The sequence below is a fragment of the Apteryx mantelli genome, unplaced genomic scaffold, assembly GCF_036417845.1.
Source record: "Apteryx mantelli isolate bAptMan1 unplaced genomic scaffold, bAptMan1.hap1 HAP1_SCAFFOLD_20, whole genome shotgun sequence".
Lineage (NCBI taxonomy): Eukaryota > Metazoa > Chordata > Aves > Apterygiformes > Apterygidae > Apteryx > Apteryx mantelli.
The window spans coordinates 10,310,888-10,320,162 of NW_027118553.1; the positions used below are offsets into that span (position 1 = coordinate 10,310,888).

At 50.5% G+C, this 9,275-nt stretch overlaps 1 protein-coding gene across 1 annotated transcript; it reads right to left on the minus strand.

Annotated features, from left to right (window-relative positions):
• Positions 1-4,273: 4,273 nt before the first annotated feature.
• On the minus strand, positions 4,274-6,942 carry LOC136996016 (olfactory receptor 5AP2-like). The gene is made up of 3 exons (XM_067317011.1): positions 6,826-6,942; positions 5,933-5,963; positions 4,274-5,196 (listed from the first exon to the last, which is right to left on the minus strand). The coding sequence occupies exons 1-3, from the start codon at positions 6,940-6,942 to the stop codon at positions 4,274-4,276; spliced, it is 1,071 nt and encodes a 356-aa protein (XP_067173112.1).
• Positions 6,943-9,275: the final 2,333 nt, after the last annotated feature.

The following is a 9,275-nucleotide window of genomic DNA, read 5'->3' on the forward strand; positions in this document are numbered from 1 at the left end:
TTGTACAGGATATACATGTAACGGATAAGCATTAACAGGTCCCCTAAATTCCCCTTCCACTATCGCGTCGCGTATAATACCTTGCCACCTTTGTCCCGGATCACTTGTTTGGGTAGTTGTCTCGACAGTATCAGTCCCTTTTGATGTAAGCTGAGTTTTATATTTCTGATAGAGGTCCTTTAAAGCATTACGTTGACTAATGGCTGCAGACTTCACTTGTTGTGCTAAAGGTGCTAACTGACGTTTCTGTTCCTCATTCTCCGCTCGTAGATCTTGCAGGGCGTCAGGCATATCTTCCTGCTCCCCTTTTCCATCATTCTTCCTTTGCCCCCCCACCGACAGCATTGATGCATCCATTATGGGGTCACCCGGTGGGGGGAGGACCTCCATAAAATCGTCATCATCCATTAAAGGTGCCGGAGGGGTCACCCCAAAAATGTCTTTAGCATCAACAGGTAAGGCGATCGGCGAAGTTTCTGTAGGTAAAACAGCTGGAGTTCCCAGGAATTCTACGCGTTCGCCCCCTAATGCCTTTTCGGCTGCCTGCATGATTTTTGATTTGAATTTTGTATCATTTAATAATTGCAATACGCGTCGCCATACTTGACTTAGATGAATGGCTTCTTTATTTCCTACTTTAACAGATTCCCATAAATCCTTCTCTAAGGTTTTCCAGCAGTGTTCATCAAAAACATCCTCAACCGAGGGAAAAATAGCACGACGTTGTCCCCATAACAATAAATCTGCCACATCCTTCTCTTTTACAGCAACATTGTGCTTATTGGCCAAAGTCATAATAATCGTAAGTACAGCCCGTGCCTCTACTGATGCAGTAGCACCCATAACGAATAGCAAGCTGCTCACCTGATCTCTTCTTCCCGGGATTTTCCAAGGGACGTTCCCTTGCAGCAGCGCCCTTCACTACGTCTATTTGTTCTTCAGATCCGTTTTTCAAAACGAATCACGTCGGGGTCACCAAATGTTGCAGCGAAGACGAGACACGGCACTACACTCAATATGAATGCTACGCATGTCCACTTTATTGTAAGCAGAATCACACTTTTATATTCTTACTTCATATGCTGATTCATTGTTTACTAATTACCTAGTTCGCTATTTGCCTATCAATATGACATTTAATATAATCCAGCTGGCCTTTAATGTTATTTACATCCTGAACTGTCAGTCCATTTATCTTTTGGCGATGCTCTACATCCTGGACAGACAATCCATTCGTCCTTGGCGTTCTTCCTTCAAGGTTCAGGTTAAAGTTCACTACGTCTCTCAAGTCCTTCTGGACTTTTCGTTGTTTATTACAGTCATTGTCTCATAACATATTTCATCAACAGGTCACTTATTTCACCGCAGCAAACCCCACACACTACCATGTCACCCATGCTGGTCTGCCCACTAATCTGGGCAGAACCCATAAGTTCTCAGCTGGCTTCTCACCCATCTCAGCAGAGCTCCAGGCCTTCCTGTTGCTCTCAGACACAAAGGCAGCTCCCCCTCCTCACCTTCCCAATCTGTCCTTCCTAAAGAGCTTCAATCCACCCATCACAGCATTCCAGTTGTGTGAGCTATCCCACCATGTTCCCACGATCCCAGTGAGATCATAGCCCTGTAACTGCACATAGACTAATTCCTCCTGGTTTTTTTTTTCCTTTTCTTTTCTTTTTTTCCCAATGCTGCATGTGCTAGTGTGCAGGCACTTCGGAGAGGCACCCTGGCGTACTGGCTTCCTGGAAAGGACATGGGAGCTTTCAGGCACCGGAGCAAACTAGACAGACACGTGCCCATGGGAGCAGGGGAATGTCCTTGTGGGGTTGTTCGCCTTCATCTTGGAAAGGTCATGATGCTCGGGAAGTGGAAGTGATGGCTGCAAAAAGGCAAACACCACACCCACCTTCAAGCAGAGCAGTAACTGGGGGGCAGGGCACAGCTGGACAAGTGCACTGAGCAGCAGCACTTTTACATGGCACTACTCCCTTTCGTCATCCCTCCTCTCCATTTTCCCACACTGTCTCCTCTTTGATTCAGCTTCATCTCTTCCTCTCCCTGCCTTTGGCCCATGCACTAAAATTCCCGTAATTAATGGGATGCTTTTGTCTCCTTGTGATCAGTGACAGAGTCCTGCTGGACCCTCTGCAGGGTTATACTGGGGAAGTTCCTTCAATGCCTGCCATCAGTGACCCGAGAGTTCCAGTCTCTGTCACCTACTGCTTGATACTCTGGAGGGTCTGGCTGCTATTCAGAGGGACCTTGACATGCTGAAGAACGGGGCTTATAGGAGCCTCCTGAAATTCAGCTAAGGCAAGTGTGGTGTCCTGCACCTGGGGTGTAGTAACCCCAATAGCCTCATGCAAAGGGTCCGCTGAGGGCCAAGTGTTGAGAGAACAGCTTTGCAGAAGAGGACCTGGGGCTCTTGGTGAGCAAGCTGAAGAGGAGTCACCAGTGTGCCCTGGTGGCCAAGGCCATCAGCCTAGTTTTGACTCCTAAGATGCCTCTGGCTAAGGGTGTTGAGCTCTGTGGGCAACCAGACCCCAAAGCCCACCCCACCATGAGCTCTGGAGGAGAGCTGGCTAAAGGCATTCCAGCAGGGAAGGAAGGCTCAGGAGGGAAGCCAGCTCCTCCAAGGGGAAAGGAATTGGACAAGGCATGGCTGTCCCCATCTCCTTAAAAGAAGGTGAGGAGTAAGGAGCAGAAATGCAGCTGGAGCCAGGGGAACAGAAATGGAGCGGGGGGTTGCTGATTCCCTAGGGGCAGGGGAGGGAGATCCAAGGTATTGCTTGCACCTCTTGTTTTAGCCCTTCAAAACAGGAACTGTCCACCTCACCCCAGCCTCTCCTGCTCCTCTTGCAACCAGAGAAACCATGGCCTCTTACCTCGCCAGCCCATCTGCTGCATCTCCAGCTGGTTCTTGAGGCCATGCCTGACCAGAGGAGAGGTTGGGTGGGAGTAAAGCCCTGTCGTGAAGGAGTGATGCACTTCACTCGTAAGAGGGAAGCAGCACTATGTTTATTGTGGTAAGATAGCGACTTAACAAAGTTCAGTCATAAATAAGAATGATTTAACGAGGTTCAATTGGCAAGGTTCACTCAGTTATTTACTGCATGAAGGACAGGGTCAGATGCATGTCCAACGGAGACCCTCCTTTGAGTCACGAGGTTCAGAAAGGACCCCCTTGCTTTCTAAACTCCTTCTGAGAGGAGCCTAGGTGCAGCTGGATCCAGTCTTAGTCTCAGACTTGGTCAACGGTTCATGTCTAAAGGAATAAATGTGAAAGGGACCCTCCCGTTGAGTCATGAGGTTCAGAAAGGACCCCCTTGCTTTCCAGACTCTCCCTCGGAGGAGCCTGTGTGCGGCTGGATCTGATCCTAGTCTCAGACTTGGTCAACGGTTTATGTCTAGGGGATTATGTGCACAGTTAATCAGAGATATAACTCAGCAAAGTTTCTGAAGTTCACAAAAGTTCAGCATGCTATTAATCACTTACCAAGGATCTGTCACGGGTCAGGAATCTCTCAACCTTGAGGAGAAACCTTGAGAGGCGTCCCTGCTCAAGAGGAGGTTCTGCAGTGCAGCCCGCTGCCATGCAGGAGAGCTCAATGGGCTCTGGGCTGCCCACAATTGATGGGGGGGGGGATGAGGGACGATTGACTCATAGTCATATTTGCATGCTAGATGGGTCTTAGTTGGCGCATGCTCAATTAGTCCCTGTGCTGTTTACAGGGAGGTCAGGTTGAGGGGGAGAGAGCACATCAGTGGGAGGGAAAGGAGCACACCATCACAAGCCCCCAAAATGGAGAGGGTCCATTTTTCTGCTGGAAGGGCAATGGAACGGCACCTTCACTGAAAGCTGTATACTGGCCCCGGAAATAGACAACACTGAGGGAGATGGATCCCATCCCCGGGAGCCACAGCAAGAAAGACATCCCCATGTTTGCACCTGGAAGGCACTCACATGTCTTTCCAAATTACTTCTTCTATCTATCTTCCTAATGAAAAACAAAACAAAACAAAACAAACCTTGAAGCTCTCAGCCACTGAAATATATAAAACCACAATCTCTTTATTATGAAGGAAAATGCAGAGCCATGGCATTTTTCACATTCGCTTCTAAATAAGAATCTTTCTCCAAGGATCTTTCCCTTTCACGCCTGTGCCACTCCACAGGCAGTCTCAATGCTAAGCACTTTCTGAAGATGACCCTGGTAGTCAGCATTTGCCTTTGTGAAAGAGCTGAGAGAGATTTGTGCTCAGTGTCAACCACCTAGCATGAGCTCTGAGTGCAGGCCAGAGCTTTCCTAAATGCTTTCCTCAGGGCTTCCCTGACCTCCCTGTTCCGCAGGCTGTAGATGAGGGGATTGACCAGGGGCGTGAGGACGGTGTAGAAGAAGGAGAACACTTTGTTGAGCTGCCTCAGCTGGGGGGTTCTGGGCATCAGGTAGACAATGATGAGGGTGCCATAGAAAACAGTGACAACGATGAGGTGAGAGGAGCAAGTGGAGAAGGCCTTTTGCCTGCCCACGCTGGACGGGATCCTGAGGATGGCAGCTATGATGCACACGTAGGAGGCCAGGTTGGACAGGAAAGGGAAGACTAGATTGAAGACAGCTAGTGTGAAAGTTACCAGTCTGGCCGCATTGGTGTCACTGCAGGCAACCTCTAGCAATGGGGTAAAATCACAGAAGAAGTGGTCAATCACCTTGAGGCCACAGAACCTTAAATGGGATACAAAAGAAGTGACTACCGTAGAGGTAAGGAATCCCACTAGCCAAGACGCTGCTGCCAGCTGTAGAGAGACCTTCCAGGTCATGAGGCTGGCATAGAGCAGGGGCTGGCAGATGGCCAAGTACCGATCATAGGACATCATGGCCAGCAGGTAACACTCACTGACTAAAAAATAGCCAAAGAAGTAGAACTGAGCCATACAGCCGTGAACAGAGATGGTGCTGTCCCCAGTCAGGAAGCTGGCCAGCAAGCGGGAGAGGATGGTGGAGCTGTAGCAAGTCTCCAAGGAGGACAGATTGCCCAGGAAGAAGTACATGGGGGTGTGCAGATGCCAGTCTGCCACCACCAGCAGAACTATGAGGATGTTTGCAGCCATCGTTACCAAGTAGATGATGAGCGAGAGGAGGAAGAGCGGTGTCTGCAGCGAGGGGACATTCCCCATTCCCAGCAGTATAAACTCCACTGGTGATGTATGATTGTCCTATTCCCCTTTCTCCATGCAGCGCCACAGGTCCCTCATTCCTCTTTTGCCAGCAAGGCAGCCTACAAGAAAGAACATTTGCTTCATTCTTTCCTTCTTGTAAAGAAGAATCATGAAGGACTTTGCTGTCAGGGAGAACATAGACTCTGGCACTTCTCTGACTACATTTGTGTCCCCTTTATGGCCTCCATGCCTAGTGAAAGGAGGGAACTAGGGTTTTCCAGAGAGTTAAAGCAGGCATCTAAAGAGAAGCCCCTCCTAGGAGAACCACAGAGGTGAGCTGTCCCGCGGAGACGCTCATTTCATGCTTGGAGTGGAGTTAGAGGAGAGAAAGCATTCGCTCAGACTGTGACAGTGAGTGTGTCGCAGGATGGGTGTCTCAATGGTGAGCAGTGGGTGAGGTTAGGGAGGAGCATTGTTCCCATCCTGTTTGCGGTAAATGCCTGGGACGTGCCTGGGGGCACGGCCAGGGAACGTTCCTGCCTGAGAAACACAGCCCTCTGCCGGATCCTACCTCCCAGGTGAGGTGTTGGTGCCCCTCGGCAGGGCTCTGGGCTGGCTCAGGGGCAGCAAAGGCACAAACTCTAACTCTGCGCCGACTGGCAAGCTCGCCAGGACTCTGCTGAGCTAACAAGGGAGTCGGAAGAAATGTGTGGAGGGAAGAGGGAGCTGCAGGAGAAGACTCCCAGGAAGGGAAATGCCCATCACCTTTCTCACCCATAGATGCCACCATGCAAAACCTCAGCAGCTAAAAAGAAACAGACTTGACTCAGAAGACACAGCACAAACCTGCAGTCCTCAGGATGAGGTGCTGACCTCTGCACTGATGGTGCCGGGCAATGATGATCCAGGTCAGGGTCTCATCCTCTGCCTCTTCCCCACCACATCCTTCTCTTCCCTGAGCTCTCTGCAAACCACCACCCAGGACTCAGCCATTGCTCTGCCCTTGCTGTCTTCTTCCAGCAGCACCTGTGGTGCATGTCCAACAACACCTGAATGTCCCCTGCCCTCTGGAGTGTCCTGAGGTTTAAGGCACTAATGAGTCTCTGAAGGCTCCTGCTGCAGCTGATCTTTCCCCAGGGACTGCAGAGAGTGAGCAGTGCAGAATTGGCTCTCAAAGGAGACTGAAACTTCTGAGCTGCTGGAAACTTTGTGAACACTTCCTGGCATTCAACTTTCCCCATAACTCTGGTCACTCAAACTCTGGGACATGCTGCTTTGAAAAGGAAACTGAGGCAGAGAAATCATCAGGCCTCCTCCAAAGTCATGATGCAAAGTCAGGAGAGATCCCACAAATGGGATTCCCCTCACCTCCCTGCAGACAACTCTCTGTTCCCTGATTCTCTGTTTAGAGAATCCTGCTTGCCTGAGCTGGTCCCTCCAGCCTCCTGCGATGGTCACTGGGGAGGAAGAGGCCAAGCACCCGGCATTTCCTCCCAGCCATGGAGACTTGCCCTGGGGATGGGGTGAGTCCCCCTCAGGTGCCAGGCTTTGTACCTTGAGGGGAGAGGGCCCCCCAGCGTCTCCCAGAAGCACAGGGGCCTCACGTGTCAGGGGCTGAAGGGAGCAGAGCTACAGATATTTCCTCCTGGTTCCTGTCCACCTCTTACCTTGGAGGTTCCCAGGAGCCTCCTTTGCTCCTGTTGTTGCAGCAATGGCTGCCACTGGACATGATTCCTCTCAGCCCTGTTGGACTTGTCTGTCATGAGATGAAGTCTCCTCGCCATCTGCCCTGGCTGGAGGGGCAGGAGCGGCTGTCCCCATGGACACAGAAGTTTGTGTGACAGCTGCCTGAGCATCCGGAAGGCCTTCTACTGAATTGGCTCCAGTTGGTCACTGTCTTGCCTTTATTTGGGACCCAGCACTGGATGTGGCATCCAGATGTGGTCTAGCGAGTACTGAGTGATGGCAGGTGATCACTTCCCTCAATCTCCTGGCCATGTTCCTGCGCCCACAGCCCAGGAAGCTGTTGCCTTCCTCACTGCGAGGGCACACTGTGGGCTGGCGTTCACTTGGCCGTGCACCAGGACCTCCAGGACCTTTTCTGCAGAGCTCCTCCTGGCCAGGCTGTTGTCAGGCCTTTATGGCCCTGACCAGCCTCACCAGGAGCCTCCACACACATGTCCAAGAAACCCCATCTAAGCTCAGGCCTGGGCCTTCAGTCCCATCTGGAGCTACGTTGCAGGTGGGCTTGCCTGCAGCTGTATTACAGGTATGCCTGTTCCTGCCCATGGACCCTGTTGATCCAGACTCTGAAGCATAGCCTAACTTTCTAGCTCTACCTTAGACCTACCTCATCGCTATGGACCTGCCTTGCAATTAGGGGCTTTGTATGACCCTGGTTACTGTCAGTGGACCTGATCCTGATTTGCCAAGATGTGATCCCGGCTTGACCTCGGAGCTGTCTTGACACCAAGAACTTTCCTGGTGAATTTGGCTGAACCTGGCTACCATCTCCAGGTCTGCCCTGCTCTCCTCACTGGGCTACGGTGGGGCTTGACCCTGGCTAGTGAGGCCCTTGCTTTTTTGGTCTTGTCATCATGTTTGGTTCCCGGCTCCTTGTCCCTTTGGGAGCAGCCGGCCCTTGCTGCTGCCTGAAATCTGCCCACAGCCTGTATTGTTGCTTCTTACTTCCCGGGGGCAAGATTTGGCATTGATCTTTGCTGAATGTCACATGATTGCATGCTGCCTGTTCCTCCAGACCTTCAAGGTCCGTCTGGATGGCTGCCCCACGCTTGGGCACGTTGACTGGTCCCACTCTACTTTGGTCTCCTCTGCAGACCTCCTCCAGGTGAGCGTGTTGCGGGGGGGGGGGGAGAACGTTATTATTATTATTATTATTATTATTATTATCATCTCTGGGTTTATTGCAAAGAGATTTATTGAAGATGGAGATACAGTGTAGTCGCAGCGAGCGAATCTTCCTGCACATTTGTTAGTGCCCAAGTCTTGGTTTCTTACCACTCCAACGGTTTCCTGACAGAGGTTCTCTTAACTCCCGGAGAGTAACCTCGAGAGGTGTCCCAACTCAAGGGGAGATTCACCGCCGTGCAGCCCGCTGCCGTGCAGGAGAGCTCAACGGGCTCTAGGTTGCAGCGTTATTTATGGGCACGGAGTTTGACTCATGGTCATACAATATCTGGTGTGGAGACGTACCTTTTTTTGCTGATCTCATGCCGTGTTGGGGAAAATATACCCCCTTTTTGCTGATCTCATGCCCATTTCTGGCCTCACCAGTTGCAACCAGTATGGCCTACTTCTTCCTGGTCAGCCCTGGGTGCTGTCAGTTATTTGTGGTCAGCTGGGGCCCAAGATAAGGGTGGGGAGGGAGTAGTTGTGCTCCACTACACTTTGGGCCCGAGATGGGAGGGGAGGTAGTTGTGCTCCACCACAGGTCCTTGTAAACAGCCTTGGCTGTTGTAAGAGTGAGGGGTGGGAGAGGAGAGAGTAAAGAAAAGTTTGTCAGGGAGGGAGGTTTATATCAATACATGGAAGAAGTAAGCGTGAAGATGAAACTTGATACTAGAGAACCAATAAAGTATGTTGTTACTGCTGATCAAGTTGAAGGCCTCCTCTTCCTCCACCAAAAAGATCCACAAAAGATCAATGGGCACTGATTCAGTCCATGCTATTCCTTAAGTGACTCAAGACCAAGGAAATGTGTTGTCTATCCTTTTAGGTAAAAGATCTGCATGGATTTGTGTAGCCCTCTTTGCCTTTCAGGCTTCCAGGATTGTTAAAACAGTAGTGAATTATGTAGTGGGAACAAAAGTGAGAAAGAGTTTGTTAAAGCAGCATAAGAGGAAAACTTGAACCAATGTCTGCATTTGTTTCTCTCTAGGCCACTAAGCTTATGTTAATCTTTTGATATTTCAGTGTGGAAGTCATTCAAACCCACAGCTGAAAAGTGAGGTTACGTTTTCCCAGTTATTTTTCTCCATTGCTCTTACTGTGCTGGCCAGGAAATCTTCTGACCTACTGAACTCAGTTACGTCCCCAGGACCTTTGGCTTGAGCCAGCAAAGGTGCTGCAGTGCTGTGGTGGCAAAAAGAAATGCTGC

Excerpts from the sequence above, each read along its gene's own strand:
- LOC136996016 (XM_067317011.1), bottom strand. The coding sequence starts at position 6,942 with ATGGCGAGGAGACTTCATCTCATGACAGACAAGTCCAACAGGGCTGAG. Across the intron at positions 5,964-6,825 it reads GGCTCCTGGGAACCTCCAAG|CTGCTGAGGTTTTGCATGGT; the intron begins GTAAGAGGTGGA and ends GTTTCTTTTTAG. Across the intron at positions 5,197-5,932 it reads TTGCATGGTGGCATCTATGG|TGGAGTTTATACTGCTGGGA; the intron begins GTGAGAAAGGTG and ends ATACATCACCAG.